The following is a 17,047-nucleotide window of genomic DNA, read 5'->3' on the forward strand; positions in this document are numbered from 1 at the left end:
TGGGATTACAGGCATGTGCTACGATGCTTGGCTAATTTTTGTTAGTAGAGAGGAGGTTTCACCATGTTGCTCAGGCTGGTCTCAAACTCCTGGGCTCAAGCGATCCATGGGCCTTGGCCTCCCAAGTTCTGGGATAACAGGTATGGGCCACCATGCCCAGCCACCCATCTCCCTTCTCTTGCCACCAAATGCCCTTAGGTAACTTAAGTCTTCATGACTTTCTTACCAATTACAAAAAGGCTTTATTATATTTTGCTAAATGTTAATTGCTTTCATTATGTCTCCAAACATTATTTCACCACTCATTCTTACAACAAGTTCAGTGAAGATATGCTTATCTAATATTGTACAATATTGTTGTGTTCTGTAACACTCTTTTGGGAACAGCTTAGATGTAGGTAACAAGAGATGCCTGTGTATGAAAGTGCTTCATAAACTGTACTGTATAAATGTAAACTACTACCATTTTCAGGTAAAATCAGAGAATAAATGTCTCTGTTGTTGGAAGTGTCCTCTCAGGACTCATCTAGTCCAACCTCCGCAGTGACTGGATGAGGGCTCAGACTGAGGCCAGAGGCACGAGGCTCGGGATCGGAGAGTTAGAGGCCAACGCAAGGACAGAACCTGCAGTCCTAGCACAGGGATCTTTCTCCTTCCCTGTGTAATTTATCTTTAAAAACACTGATAGTTTTCTGATGCTGGGAGCACCATGTCCTTTAAAACTTATAAATTAATGGATGATTACAACAAAAAGAACTTTTTACCTAGCCCTCAATAAATAGTTGTTGATGTAATTAGAAATTTGAGGTTGAACTGTTAAAGATCGTCTTGGTCACTCCTCTCTCGTGAAGAAACCCATCGACTCAGAATCACCTCCTGCAACCAATCAAAAAAAAGACCATTTCTTAAAACAGAAATGTAAGACCATTCTGGGTAGCTAACACCACAGCTACATTTCACAAAGAGCTGTCTATATAATGATGATACTGTTCCCATCTTGATAACAGAAACATCTGGAGAAAATGAATGGAACAATATAAACCTTACAAGCATATAGTATCTACTTTCACTAGGCAAAGATTTTAAAGTTAAGCTTGCCTCTGCTGTGGTATTCTACCAGCACATTTCAGGAACAGGTGGGCTGGAGGAAAGCTAGGATTTTACATTAGAGCTAGGTCTGTGATGGCATTGCTGTAACTGGGCCAGCTACTGAGAAGGGAGAAATGAGGCTGATGAGCATTTTATGAAAAACTAACCTAGTGGAGACAAGTGGGACCAACTGAAGGGAGGAGGTGCTGGGGCCCTGGAGACCACAGGTCTGCAGGGGGCAGGGTGGTGTGAAAAGAAGAAAGGGTGATGAGTACAAGAGAGGATGACAACAGTGACATACTGGATGTGGGGAGGAGCCAATGGCAACATTAAGGCTCTACACACAGAGGGAGGGAATGCAGAAACACGGACACACACTAGACGACTCGGCCAGACCAGAGAGAAACCAGCCAAGATGACAGGAGGCACCTCGGTTCAATACAGAAGCCCAGAAGCAGGAGAGAGTCAACAGGGACACCTCTGGTCTCTGGGAATGAGACCTGTGAGAGGTCCTGGCCTGACCAGGGGGTCACAGGCCACCTGTGAGAGAGCAGTTTCAGCTGAGTGATGCAGACATCACAGGTAAAAAAGTGGGGAATCAAGGAATAGTGGAAGTCAGCATAGATTTTGTGTCCAGTGCTTCAGTGGGGAAAAGGTGAGAGACTTACAGATTACAGAGCCTGCCTGAGAAGGCTTTGTTACCAAGGCAAGACTGTATTCATGTATTTTCTTGGGACCACATGTTCCGGATACACTATGATGCACAGAATCTTTGGAATGACATGAATTTCTCTGAGTTTACCCACCTGAACTTTAATTCTTTTCATACATTCTGGTGACTCCATTTCCTTATCAGTCATAGTTGAGGGTTTAATCAAATAGCACAGCATAAGTTCCTATTGAGAAATGAAAAACCACTTCTGTATCCTACAAAATAATAGTACAAATTTGGATGTATCAGCAAGAAATGCAGGTGGTCTCCAGTCCCTCTCACTGTGCACTCCAAGTGGAAACTCACAGACACATCAGTTTGCTCCTGGGGACATCATAACTGGGATTTACATTCTAAGTACCTGCCATTTAGTAATCACTGAACATGGCAAGAGTTATAAGCAGATACATTCATTATAAACACTGCATTAAGAATACTAAATATAGTAAGTCCTCACTTAATGTCCTTGATAGGTTCTTCGACACGGACTTTAAGTGAAACGACATTGATATGGTTTGGCTATGTCCCCAACCAAATCTCATCTTGAACTGTAGATTAGATTATGGGGGACGGTCCCCATGCTGTTCTTGTGATGATGAGTTCTCACGAGATCTGATGGTTTTGTAAGGGGCTTCCTCCTTCCCTCATCCTCTCATTCTTGTTCCTGCCACCCTTTGAAGAGGTGCTTTCCACCATGATTTTAAGTTTCCTGAGGCCTGCCCCGCCATGTGGAACTGGGAACTGTGAGTCAATTAAACTTCTTTTCTTTATAAATTACCCAGTCTCAAGTACTTCTTTATAGCAGCATGAGAATGGACTAATACAGATGTACAGCAGGTCTTCAAATAAACTTCAACGTTGTGTTCTTATGATGAGAAGAAGAAATTGTTTTTGTTATATGGTATTCGCCTGAAGTTGCAGTTTCCAAGAACATATCAACAATGTTAAGTGAGGACATATTAAGTATATGCTACGAGTCCCCTAAAATGGGCATAAAAATACTAGAAACAGTATAGGCTCCCTAATTTTCTACAGGACCAAGCTAAAGCCTAGGCAACCTAACCTGCTCTAAAGGGCAGTCATCTCCAGCCCTACAAGACCTCCGGCTTCAGCCCCACCTCACCTCCAGCAGCACGAGGACGAAATTAGAGGGTATGTACAATTTGTTCTCAGCCAGCAAATCACTGAGTAATGAAAACACACACAGCTTTCTTTCTTGATAGTCCTTGTGTAAGCTGAGTTCCTCCTATCTCTGATGGCAACAGGAAGGATATAGTGAAACACAAGCCAGGGAGCCAGAGAGCTGTGGGTTTGGATCCCGAGTCTGCACATGAGCCGTGTGATCTTGGATTACTCACTCAACAGCTCCAACCTTGGTTTCTCATCCTCAGGATGAGGATAACAACAGGGTGGGAAAGTGCTTAGCAATAAATATCAAGTCCCTTCCTCTCTAAGAGATCTGCAAACTTTCAATGTTTTGGCTCCTTTGTGAATATGTGTATGAGTGAATGTTAAATGGCAGTATAAAACAGGCCACATAGCAACGAAACCCCTGGGAAGAGAGGCAGTGCCTACTCAGATCAGATCACCATGGGAAACCTCAAAGCTCAGTCACTGGAGCTCAGCAGCAGTTGGGAGGGAGGGGACAAAAAAATGTAACGTGAGGGGAGGACAACTTCTAGTGCAACAAGGGAAGGGTACAAATGACCCCTGCCAGCATGTCACTGGCAGGAATGTTATGAAGTTTCTACAGGTAACTTTTTTGATTCTACTACATGTAAGAAAAAAAAAAATTGAACCATTTAAGTGACACTCCAATGGCAAAGCTGATGTTGTGTTACCTTAGAGACATTAACGGAAACTCTGCTCAAGGCAGCCAGGGACTTCCAACTGAAAGGCCTGCGGAGACAGCCTTCAAAATGGTCATCAACTAGCTCGATAATGACAGAATAACTGGAAAACACAGAAAAAGCATTTTAAAAGTAAGCATGAAATAAACCTGTTTTAAAAGAATATTATTTGTGCTACCAAGAACAAAGATACAGAAAATAAAATTTACATCATCTGATTCTAAATTCCCCTAAACTGCTATTGAGAAAATATTAATGAAAAATTCATACTTTAAGTTACAAACTTTCAGGCTGATTCCAACACTTACTTACAGCAAAAAACAAACAAATATTTTTCCCAATGCGAAAGTTCTAAATTCACACAACTGTTTAGACACTAACTGATGTTTGTTTTGTTTTGTTTTGTTTTGTTTTTGAGACAGAGTCTCGCTCTGTCGCCTAGGCTGGAGTGCAGTGGTGCGATCTTGGCTCACAGAAACCTCCACCTCCCAGGTTCAAGCAATTCTCCGCCTCAGCCTCCTGAGTAGCTGAGATTACAGGTGTCCGCCACCACACCCAGCTAATTTTTTTTGTATTTTTAGTAGAGACGGGGTTTCACTATCTTGGCCAGATTGGTCTTGAACTCCTGACCTCATGATCCATCCACCTTGGCCTCCCAAAGTGCTGAGATTACAGGTGTGAGCCACTGTGCCCGACCTAACTGATGTTAAGATGAACAATTATGGCACAGATTAACTCAATGTTTAACACTAGAACATATAGTATCACAAACTATATATCATCCTATATATAGTATAATGACATTAGTGTATAAAGCATGAACATATAGCATCTATTCCTATCAGGCCAGGAAGAACATGACTTTTGTTCCTATGGCACCAAAAAATTAAATTAGAGGCCAGAAATTCCTTGTGTCCCTTTAACCCATCAATTTATTTAAAAATCACTCCAAACCTTGCATGGTAAAATGGAGGGCCTTTCCGATACAGTACTGCAAAGAAGAAAGAAAAAAAAGAAGAATAACCACTCAAAATAACGAGAGAGGAATAAGACTCAATAAAAAGCTTGCTTTATTAATTTTTTTCTTTTCCAAAAGGAGGCAAATATTCAATTACCTATATGTAGATAGATAATCTGCAATATGCCTTGGGGTCTATTTTTTCAGATAGGGTTTTGCTGGGTGACAGATCACCCAGGCTGGAGTGCAGTGGCATGATCATGGCTCACTGCAGACTTGACCTCTTGGGCTCAAGCAATCCTCCTCACTCAGCCTCCTGAGTTGCCAAAACTATAGGCGTGCACCACTACACCCAGCTAATTAAAAAAAATTTTTTTTAGCAACAGCATCCCCCTATGTTGCCCAGGCTGGTCTTAAATTCCAGTGCTTGAGTGATCGTCCTGCCTCAGCATCCCAAAGTGCTGCAATTACAGGTGTGAGCTATCACACCCAGCCCCTGTCATCTATTTTTAAAATCCAAACTTATTTTCCTGAAACAAAGTGCAATTAGTAAAGAAATCTGTTGCCAAGAGCCTAACACCTCATCCCACCCTACAAATAAATTCCAAAGTCAAAGTACAGGCAATCTTGCCTTGCTTCCTGTCTTACACTTTCCAGAGTGAGTGTGAATCATACTGAGTGTAAAATTCATAGAATGTGGATCAATATTTTGTTATTTATTTCAGATCAATGTAATGCAAAGTGTCTGACTCGCTACTCTGGCCAGCTACTGTGACAGGGGTTGGTAAAAGACAGGAATAAGACTCATGCCTATTTCAAAGAAATTCAAAGTCAAGTGATAGAAGTCATAACCATACATTCCATTCAAGCATCAGTTTGCTCCACTATTGAGGACCTGAAGGAGATGGGGGAATTCAGTCTGTGGAGGTCGAGAGCCACTCAGTGAAGGAGCCTGGGGCCAGGGACTCTGCCACATAGACTCTGGAATCTGGCAGGGAACTCTTCAGAGGCATATGGTCTGTGGCAGGTACTGGCTAACTGTTCACCAAATCCACTTATCTCTCCCCCAGGTACATGGCCAGACCACAGCTCTCATTCTCCTGTGCAGTTAGGTATGGCCAAGTGTTGTGTGACACTTCCAGGCTGACCCGTAAAACCCTCCCTTATACAAACCCTCTCTGTGTCTCTTTCTTTCTGAGGGTGACTTTTTTTTTTTTAAACTTTGTTTTTTTTTTTTGAGACAGAGTCTCGCTCTGTTGCCCAGGCTGGAGTGCAGTGGCGCACGGTCTCTGCTCACTGCAAGCTCCACCTCCCGGGTTCACGCCATTCTCTTGCCTCACCCTCCCAAGTAGCTGGGACTACAGGTGCCCGCCACCAAGCCCAGCTAATTTTTTGTATTTTTCTTAGTAGAGACGGGGTTTCACCACGTCAGCCAGGATGGTCTTGATCTCCTGACCTTATGATCCGCCCGCCTGGGCCTCCCAAAGTGCTGGGATTACAAGAGTGAGCCACTGCGCCCGGCCTGAAGGTGACTTTGGAAGCTGTGTGCTGAAGACTGGGAGCCACCAGGAAGCAGTTCCTAAAGCATTTTTTGGAGTTGATTGGGCCGCCAATCAGAGACAGCCGTGTTGGATTTCACGTGAACAAAAATGAACTCTATTGTTAAGCCCCTGAGACTTGGGGTTTATATGCACCTACAGCTATGGGAATTGCCATAGCGAACACAATGACATCTGTAAGCTGTTAGCGGTCCTCTGTGCTAAAACCAGCACAGGAAAGTTCAAGGAAAAGTTTTGTTTCCCTTGAGGAATGGATAGAATTTTCCTTTTTGGACAGATTAATCCTGTAATCATGTTTCTCTTTGGCTCAGGAAGCTCAGAGTCAAATCTGCAGCATGACTTTAGTAACCATATAGGACCCCAAGGGCGACACAGCAACCCTTCACTTAGTCTTGTTTCGCATCTACATTTTCCACGGTCACATTTCCTGTCTGTATGTCCTATTTAAGTTGTATTTAAAGTACTCGGCAAGTCAACTCAAATTCACTGTGGCACAAAAGTAAGTAAATATCCAAACATACAATTCTCAACTTTTTGAGATGGAGTGTACTGGAAAGAAACCATGTACTGGAATGAAAGTGAACTCAGGAGTTTTGTTCCCTGCCCAATCTTCGCTCCTCAAGTTGTGTGCCTTTAAGCAAGTTATTAACTTCTCTGAACCTTGGTTTCCAAAATCCTAAAATGAAGACATCGGGGAAATTGAGCTCTTTTCTAGTCCTCAAATGCCATTACCTGTAATCAAACACACATCATTAATCCAATATGCACCTGGAGCATTACAGAGCTTGAAAGTAGCTCACACCCACAAGGCAAGTAATTTCTGACGACAGACTCCGACACAGCACAGCTTAGTTTAAGCAAGAACACTGGTAGTAGACGGACCCAAGGTCAAGTCAGCGGTGCCAAGACCATGGGACAACTCTGCATGTCAATTTCGTTATAAAAAATGGGGGTTATGCTGAAGGCAGAAGTATTAGCACAGTGTATGGCATAAAGTAAGTATCACAAAGTTACCTATGCTAGTAACAATTACAGTCTGTGTGGATGAATGACAAGGATACATTCTAAGATATGAGTCCTTACACAATTTCACTGTTGTGTAAACATGGTACAGTGTACTTACACAAACCTAGATGGTACAGCCCACCATACACATAGGCTATGTGGTATCACTTATTGCTTCTAGGCTACAAACCTGTTCAGCATGTGACTGTGCTGAATCTGTAGACAATTACAACACAATGTTTAAGTATCTGTGTATCTAAACATAGAAATGGTACAGTAAAAATACGATATAAAAGCTAAAACCTGTACACCTGTATAGGGGACTTACGCATGCAGCCTGCAGGTCACGAATTTGCTCTGGGTGAGTGAGTGGTGAGTGAATGTGAAGGTCTAGGTCAGTACTGTGTGCTAATGAACACTTTATACACTTAACCTGCACTAAAGTTATTTAAATTTTTTTTCTGTCTTTAGGTTTTTTTTTTTTTTAATATATATATAGAGACATAGTCTACCTATGTTGCCCAGGCTGCTCTTGAACTCCTGGGCTCAAAGGATCCTCTTGCCTTGTCCTTCCAAAGTGCTGGGATTACAAGGGTGAGCCGCCATGCCTGGTTTCTTTTTTCAATAATAAATTAACCTGGCTGGGTGTAGGTCAACAAACAATGAACCATGATGGATATGACCCTGGTCCCATTAGATTATAACAGAGCTGAAAAATCCCTATCACCTAATGACATCGTAGCCATCGTGCTGTTGTAGTGCAACGCATTATTTGCATGTTTGTGGTGATGCTGGTGTGAACAAACCTACTGCACTGCCATTTGTATAAAAGTTGTTTGACCGGCCAGGCATGGTGGCTCACGCCTGTAATCCCAGCACTTTGGGAGGCCAAGGCAGGTGGATCACGAGGTCAGGAGAACGAGATCATCCTGGCTAACGTGGTGAAACCCCGTCTCTACTAAAAAATAAAAAAAAATTAGCCAGGCGTGGTGGTGGGCGCCTGTAGTCCCAGCTACTCTGGAGGCTGAGGCAGGAGAATGGTGTGAACCCAGGAGGTGGAGCTTGCAGTGAGCAGAGATTGTGCCACTGCACTCCAGCCCAGACGACAGAGCGAGATTCCGTCTACCAAAAAAAAAAAAAGTTATTTGACCAAAATGTTAGGCAGCACATGACTGTATGATGGTAGTAGTGTACTCGGGGAAAAATGAAATTGTTTTACAAAAATACCTCCCAAGTAGAAAGATGAAAGCGTAAGTAGTCTGAGAAATAGTAGGCATTTAAAAAAAGATCTGAGGGCCAGGCACAGTGGCTCACACCTGTAATTCCTGCATTTTGGGAGGCTGAGGTGGATCACTTGAGGCCAGGAGTTCGAGATCAGCCTGCCAACATGGTGAAACCCCATTTCTACTAAAAATACAAAATAAAAAAAAAATTAGCTAGGCATGGTAGTGCACGCCTGTAGTCCCAGCTACTTAGGAGACTGAGGTGGGAGGATCATTTTAAACCTGGGAGGTTGAGGCTACGGTGAGCTGAGATTGTGCCACTGCACTCCAGCCTGGTGGACACAGTGAGACCTTGTTTCAAAAACTACATTAAATAAATAAAATATAAGGTCTGAAAGAACAGGGAATATAAAAGGAAAGCTCTTTCTTACAGAAGAATGCCAGACAGAGGTGTGGAATGAAAAACAGCTACTTACGGTATCACTCCACAAATGACTTGTTTTTTACAAAAGGAAAACTGTAATTATATGACAGACATTGACAATGGCCACCATCAAACTTAGCATCACTACAGCAGGAAAATCTGACTTCATGCACTTCCTGACACACTCCAATAAGCACACACATCACCTATGTGTGCCAAGAGATCCTGAGCTTGAGTCTGATCATCAGGAACAATCAGACATACAGATAATGGGGAACATCCTAAAAGACATCAAAAAAAGTCAACGTCATGACAAACAAAACAAGAAGTTAGAGTGACTGTGTCAGATTGAAAGAGGCTGGGCACAGTGGCTCATGCCTGTAATCATAGCACTTCAGGAGGCTGAGACGGGTGGATCACCTGAGGCCAGGAGTTCGAGACCAGCCTGGCAAACATGGTGAAACCCTGTCTCTACTAAAAATACAAACGTTAGCCCAAGCACGGTAGCAAACACCTGTAATCCCAGCTACTTAGGAGGCTGAGGCAAGAGAATCGCCTGAACCCGGGAGGCAGAGGTTGCAGTGAGCGGAGATCGTGCAACTGCACTCCAGCCTGAGTGACAGAGCAAGACTCTTGTCTCAAGAAAAGAAAAAAAGAGAGAACAGAGATTGCAGTGGGTTTAATGGCAGCTCCCAGAAAGATATGTTCATGTCCTAATCCCTGACTTGTGAATGTGACCTGGAATGTGGAATGTGACTTGGAAAAAGAGTCTTTGCAGATGTAACTAAGCTTAGAATTTTGAGATGAGATCATCCTGAATTAACTGGATGGCCCCTAAATCCAATGGTAAGTGTCCTTATAAGAGAAAGGGGATTTGACATAGACAAACATGGTAGAGACTGGAGGAATGTAGTAACCAGCCACAAAATGCCTGGGGCCACCAGAATCTAGAAGAGACAAGGAATGGATTCTCTCCTAGAGCCTTTGGAGGGAGCCTGACCCTGCTGACACCGTGATTTTAGACTTCTGGCCTCTAGAACTGTGAGAGAATGAATCTTTGTTGCTTTTAAGCCACCCAGTTTGTGGTAATGTCTTATGAGCCCTAGGAAACTAAAAGGTAGATATAATAATCAAATGCAACTGTATCAAGAAAATCTAAGCCAGGGGCCTGCATGGTGGCTCATGCCTGTAATCCTACACTTTGGGAAGCCAGGCAGGAGGATGGCTTGAGCCCAGGAGTTCGAGACCAGCTTGGGCAACATACAGAGACCCCATCTCTATAAAAATTACAACCAAAATAGCCACAAAAGACATTACAAGGACAACGGAAAAAATTTAAGTATAGACTGGACACTTAGATGACATTAAGTAATTCTAATTTTTCTCAGGCATTATATGATATGTAGGAGAATGTCCGTATTCTTTGGAGGTACACATGAAAAATACTTATGGATTAATATAGATTAACCATGTAAATGTAAAGGATATTAGCAAAAATACATCAAAATTTGACCAGAAAAACAAGCCAGGAGGTGGCTTAGAAAAGAATCAAAGGCCCTGGTGCTGTGGCTCACGCCTGTAATTCCAGCACTTTGGGAGGCCAAGGCAGGCGGATCACTTGAGGTCAGGAGTTCAAAACAAGCCTGGTCAATGTATCGAAACCCCGTTTCTACTAAAAATACAAAAATTAGCTGGGTATGGTGGTGTGCGCCTGTAATCCCAGCTACTTGGGAGGCTGAGGCAGGAGAATGGTTTGAACCTGGGAGGCACAGGTTGTGGTGAGCAGAGATCGAGATCGCGCCACTGCACTCCAGCCTGGGCAACAAAGTGAGACTTTGTCTCAAAAAAAAAAAAAAAAAAAAAAAAGAATAAAGAGGAAGATGGGAAGAAGACAAATCTCCTTGTTCTGTGACAAATAGAAAGCTGCTCTGTTGACCTCCATTCTCGGACAGAACTGTCAGTCTCTGGGCTGGATGTCACGGCAGGTCATGGTTCCTTCTGGGTCTGGTAATTCTATAACTCTGCTAGCTTTCAATGACTCCCACCATTCCATTTCTGTGCTGGGACTTCTAATTTGCAGAAAGCTCAGAAATTATACTTATCAGTCAATGCAAATCCCCAACTAGGGTTGGCTGGGAAGGAGGCTTAGGAGTAACCAGACCTTTGGGTCACACCAAATCAAATCAAACCGTAACTGTCTACATAAGACAACAACATAAACCCTGCGTTAGTTTTTGGCTTCTTAGCAGGCAACATGACTTAGGCATGGTAGCAGGACAGGGAGGACAGACCCACAGAGCCCTAATCTGTGTACTTAACGAGCTGTTAAGTACTCTGGCAACTTACCTAACCCTTCTAAACCTCAAACCCCTCTGCTACAAAAGGAAGCTACTACTACAGCCCTCACAGGAGTGTGAAGATTAAATAAGACAAGGGAAGAAAACACCAAGGCAAGGTGCCTGGCTGGCCCTAGGAGCCGCAGCCAGGGGAGCTGCTCAGCGGGGAGTGTAAGGAAAGGTTCCCTCTTGGCTTCTGTCCTGGCTCCCCCAGTAGGCGATCAAGGTCAACCAGCTTGGCAGCTGCACTTGATTTGAGACCCGTATCACCTCTCCCAAATACTGCTCCTGGAATGAAATTTGGTAGACAAGATTTATTCAAGGGAAAAGTTTCCCTGATAAGATGTGAATTTCATAATGGTCTTATATCACGAGTCACTACCTCTCTAAGGAAAAACAATTGTTAAGAGTTTAGCCTATGTTAGCAGTTCTAGGCTTCATGTGATTAGGTCACTGACCTTCAAAATTAAAATAATATTGTTAAAAAGCAGCAGGAACTGTGCAGCCATGCCTGAAGAAGAGGCAGAGTTTAGGAAGCCGCTCCTCATATCCTAGGCTAGCACTGCTCAAGAACCTTTGCTTATGCAGTGAATGTGAAGACACTTTTAACACTGATGCTGGCCCAGTCTGACTCTGTGTGAGTCAGAGACCTGGTCCCACACTGATTGTACAAGGAACTAGAAACAGATGATATATCCCAGTGGAGGCAAAGGCCTCCAGGGGAGTTGGAAACTGAGCAGTTTATCTTTTTTATTTTCAAAATTCTATCTATCTGTCCATCCATCTATTCATCTGTCCAACCATCCTTATAAGGCAGAATATCTTTGAGGAAGTTTTCTCTATGCATCATCCAAAGTATAACTTGATAATTAAAATAAAGTTGCAGGCAAAAGGACCACAGTATGAGATTAAGAACATTAATAAAATAGAACAATTATAATCATATACTGTAATGAAAGTTATGGGAATCTGATCTCTCAAAATATCTTAATTTTTATTTTTTAAGAGAGTCTTACTGTGTTGTGCAGGCTGGAGTGCAGTGGTGTGATCTCGGCTCACTGCAACCTCTGCCTCCCAAGTTCAAGAGATTCTTGTGCCTCAGCCTCCCAAGTAGCTGGGATTACAGGCATGTACTACCACACCCAGCTAATTTTTGTATTTTTACTAGAGACAGGGTTTCACCACGCTGGCCAGGCTGGTCTCAAACTCCTGACCTCAGGTGACCCACCTGCCTCAGCCTCCCAAAGTGCTGAGATTCCAGGCCTGAGCCACTGTGCCCAGTAGATATCTGAATCTTTTGGACTACAGGTGACCTTGGGTAGCTTTGACTCTGCTTTTTCTTACAGTCCTTATCTGTTCCTGAAACTACGTCATGTAGTTACTTGCTTGTGTGTCCCCCCTCCACCCCCCTAGAATGTAAACTCCATGAAGGCAGCTCTGTTTGTCCTGTTCACGTCTGTATTCTTGATGCCTCAAACAGTACCTGGCCCACAGCAGACCCTTAGTCATTATCTGCTGAATGAGGAACTCACCTGGTCCAGACCCTCACTTTAAGATAGGGGATGCAACGGAATACTATGCAGCCACAAAAATGGACAAGATCGTGTCTTTTGTGAGAACATGGATGGAGCTCCAGGCTATTATCTTTAGCAAACCAACCCAGGAACAGACAACCAAATACCACATATTCTTACTTGTAAGTGGGAACTAAATGAAGAGAATTTATGAACACAAAGAAGAGAACAACAGACTCTGGGGTCTACTTGAGGGTGAAGGGTGGGAGGAGAGAGAGGATCAGAAAAAATAACTACTGGGTACTAGGCTTAGCACCTGGGTGATCAAATGATCTGTACAACAAACCCCTGTCACATGAGTTTACCTACATAACAACCTTTCACATGTACCCTTGAATCTAATTTTTTTTTTTTTGGAGTCTCTCTCTGTCACCCAGGCTGGAGTGCAGTGGCGTGATCTCAGCTCACTACAACCTCTGCCTCCCAGGATCAAGCAATTTTTCTGCCTCAGCCTCCCAAATAGCTGGGATTACAGGTGCCTGCTACCACGCCCAGCCAGCTAATTTTTGTATTTTTAGTATAAACAGGGTTTCATCATGTTGGTCAAGCTGGTCTCAAACTCCTGACCTCAAGTGATCTGCCTGCCTGGCCCTAAATGTAAAGTTAAAAAAGTTAAGTAAATAAAGTATTGATTTAATTAAAAAAAAAAAAAAAAAAAAAAAAGATCAAGGGAGGCAGTACTGTTAGACATTTCTAAAAGCCTGGGCTCCAGAATTCAAAGCCCAGTTCTGCAAGTTACTGGCCCTGGAAACTATTATGGGCAATGACCTACTTTTTCTAAACTGTAGTCTCCCTATCAGAAAATGAAGACAATAAGAGTCTCCACTGCATAGGACTGCTATAAGGATTAAACAAGATGATGGATGTAAAATACTTAGTAAAATGCTTGGCACATGGCAAGTGCTCAATGATGGCTGCGGCGATTATTACAATTATATGACTGTTCTCACTTGGCAGATGAGGCCACTGAGGCCTGGGGATAAGGGACTCTCCCAAATTACCCAGTCTTATAGCTAGTGAGACGTGGGGGTGGGTGCTATAGAATGCTTTTCTTTTTTTTTTTTCCTTTTGAGACAGAGTCTTACTCTGTTGCCCAGGCTGGAGTGCAGTGGGGTGATCTTGGCTCACTGCAAGCTCTGCCTCCCAGATTCATGCCATACTCCTGCCTCAGCCTCCAGAGCAGCTGGGACTATAGGCGCCTGCCACCATGCCTGGCTAATTTTTTATATTTTTTAGTAGAGATGGGGTTTCACCGTGTTAGTCAGGATGGTCTCTATCTCCTGACCTCGTGATCCACCCGACTCGGCCTCCCAAAGTGCTGGGATTATAGGCGTGAACCACCGCGCCCAGCCACAACACTTTTCTAAGATTACAGAGCAAACAAGAGGGAAGGCCTGAAAGGGGGTTGCAAGTTTCTACTCCTAGGCTTTCTCCCTAGACTGCCTTTTCTCTTTTTGCACTTACCCTTACCCCAATCCAAATATCCAATAATCTTATCTAAACCCAAAAGATGTCTTCTTAGAAAACATCATCAACAGCACACATGAGCAATTTGATGTTCTAGGGCAAATCTGATATAAACTCCATTCTCACACACACCACACCAAGAATTACTTACATAAATCTGTCCCGTACTTGAGTCCCACTTTGGGCACCCAGCCCTTGCTTCGAAAGTAATGGTAGGCCATGTAGGTGGTTCTGAACGTGGGCTGAACTACAGTGAAAGCTTTCCAGAGTTTCACGATCGTTAAAGGCTCCTAAAGTTATTTACAAAAAACCAAAAGCATTACTGTGTATGCATTCTCTCTCCGTTCAGCCAGAGCGTCAACATCTATACTAAGTGTGGAGCTGAAGCAGCGAATAAAGCGCAGTTCCCCCAGCACAGCAATTTATTTTATTTCATTTTTGAGACAGAGTCTCGCTCTGTCACCCAGGCTGGAGTGCAGTGGCGCGATCTCGGCTCACTCCCAGGAGAGCAATTTAGCAAGAAGGTCTGGCCCTGCACTGTCCAGTGAGGCAGCTGCCAGTCATACACACCTAGTCTGAACTGAGAGGGGCTCTAAGTGTAAAATACACACTGACTTCCTACTCACTATGAAAAAAAAAATAGGGAATATAAACTATTTCAATAACTTTGAATAAGTTGGGTTAAATAAACTGTGTAATACTGTATTAAAATTCCACCTGCTTTTTAAAAAACGTTTTTAATGTGGCTACCAGAAAATCTGAAATTATATACACACAGCTCCCATCTGAGGCTCTCATTGTCCTTCTATTGCACAACACTGCTCCAGAGGACTTAGAAAAGGCAGCATTTGAGGCCGGGCACGGTGGCTCAAGCCTGTAATCCCAGCACTTTGGGAGGCCAAGACGGGCGGATCACGAGGTCAGGAGATCGAGACCATCCTGGCTAACCCGGTGAAACCCCTGTCTCTACTAAAAAATACAAAAAACTAGCCGGGTGAGGTGGTGGGCGCCTGTAGGCCCAGCTACTCGGGAGGCTGAGGCAGGAGAATGGCATAAACCCAGGAGGCGGAGCTTGCAGTGAGCTGACATCCGGCCACTGCACTCCAGCCTGGGTGACAGAGCAAGACTCCGTCTCAAAAAAAAAAAAAAAAAGAAAAGGCAGCATTTGAGCTCGAGAAGTAGTGAGGGAGTGGTGAGGGAAAGGGGCCGGAGGGGGGTGGTGGTGTGCCAGGAAGGACATTTCAGGCAGAGGAACCAGCACATGCAGGGGGCTCACTGTAACAAGCCCACCAAGGCTAGAGGGCCGTGCCTGACAACATTTCACAGATCTTTAACGAGTAGCTACTCTATGTCAGATCACATTCAGAAGAACAAAAAATAATTTTATAGTAAAACTTAAAAAAAAAATCCAAAATTTAGTGTTTGAAACTAGAGAATTTGTTATCTGATGGCACAAATTAATAATTAACTGCTTATAAGACAACTTTGTTTTTAATGTGGGAGTCAAAGAGAATGAGAATGGTTTGGTCTAGAGAATATTTTGATGTATCATTACCAAAAATACAATGACAACAAAATAACTAGGTAAGTTTGGAAAATTTTTGCTTCGTTTCAGTAGTTACTGAAACAATCAATTTTTCAGCTGATTTAAGGCTTAGTCACTCAGTGAGACTAGCTCAGTTTGTCCCAGCCTAAGATTATAATACAATAGGCTGGAGTTTTCTTTTTTTTTTTTTTTTTGCAGTTGTTCCTAATGCAAAAATTCCATACCTGTGTGACCTTGTGACCCAACTGCGAGTAAACACTCAAACCCCTCTTCTAACAAGCAACAGTCTCATAGAGAAGGTTAAATTTCCAACACAGCCCAATGTTGTTCAGATGTTGAGGCTTTTATGTCACAGCTGTAATGTTCTGACAAATTTCAGCTAAGGCCCATGAGAGGAAGCAAGGTGGGGCTAAGAATGGCCACCATTTGGGAAAATGAGCCATTTGTCAGGCAGACACTGCTTCCAAACCGCTAGAATACCCATGAACAATATTTATGCAATTAGAATGTGATGAATGATTAAATTATGTGTTCCCAAGAGCCAAACAGAATACACCTTCTCTCTTCCATTTACTGTTCTGTTTACTTTTCTCTTTTTCATTTTATTTGAATTATTTTACAATTATCTCTCTTCTAAAGGCAGCAGGCTACAGCACAAAGTCATGGGCTTTGGAGTTACTTGGACTAGCTGTGTGACTTTGGGTACATTACTTATTTTCTCTGAGCCTCAGTTACTTTATCTGCAAATTCTTACCAGGTGGCAGTAAGGACTATAAATAGTGCATGTAAAGTACCTAACATATAGCTTTTACCATAGTAGGTGCCAAATACTGGTAACTTTTACTTTTGCTAATTTTTAATACTATTCTGACACAGATGTCCTTTTTTTTTTTTTTTTTTTGAGACAGCGTCTTGCTCTGTCGCCCAGGTTGGAGTGCAGTGGTGTAATATCCACTCACTGCAAGCTCCGCCCCCCGGGTTCACACCATTCTCCTGCCTCAGCCTCCTGGGTAGCTGGGACTACAGGCGCCGGCCACCTCGCCTGACTAATTTTTTTGTATTTTTAGTAGAGACAGGGTTTCACCATGTTAGCCAGGATGGTCTCGATCTCCTGATCTAGTGATCCGACCTAATTATTACATAGTATAACATACTGTACCTCTCCTAGTTTCAAGGAATGAAATGCAAAAAGGGGTCAAAGACGCCTTTTGCTTGAACAGTCCCACCTCAGAACCCAAATCCAAAACTTTAGAGAAAAATTCAATTCCTACTTTATTCAGTAAGAGTAGAAACATTTGTATTAA

General features: G+C 43.1%; 1 protein-coding gene across 7 annotated transcripts in view; it reads right to left on the bottom strand.

The window, feature by feature from the left end:
• Window positions 1–214: 214 nt before the first annotated feature.
• TSEN2 (tRNA splicing endonuclease subunit 2) overlaps window positions 215–17,047 on the bottom strand; it is a 48,453-nt gene continuing 31,620 nt past the window's right edge. For 4 of the 7 annotated variants that reach the window (XM_023218410.1, XM_023218407.1, XM_023218408.2 and 1 more), the window contains 5 exons: window positions 14,349–14,487; window positions 4,606–4,642; window positions 3,643–3,754; window positions 1,896–1,985; window positions 215–876 (listed from right to left, as the gene is read on the bottom strand). In XM_023218410.1, the coding sequence (XP_023074178.1) occupies window positions 817–876; window positions 1,896–1,985; window positions 3,643–3,754; window positions 4,606–4,642; window positions 14,349–14,487 (438 nt within the window). In that variant the 3' untranslated portion in view covers window positions 215–816. Of the gene's footprint in view, window positions 877–1,895; window positions 2,017–3,642; window positions 3,755–4,605; window positions 4,643–14,348; window positions 14,488–17,047 lie in introns of those variants that run through there. The other 3 variants (XR_002732967.1, XR_002732969.1, XR_002732968.1) reach the window with 3 other exon arrangements.

The sequence above is a fragment of the Piliocolobus tephrosceles genome, chromosome 2 (assembly GCF_002776525.5).
Source record: "Piliocolobus tephrosceles isolate RC106 chromosome 2, ASM277652v3, whole genome shotgun sequence".
NCBI classification, from domain to species: domain Eukaryota; kingdom Metazoa; phylum Chordata; class Mammalia; order Primates; family Cercopithecidae; genus Piliocolobus; species Piliocolobus tephrosceles.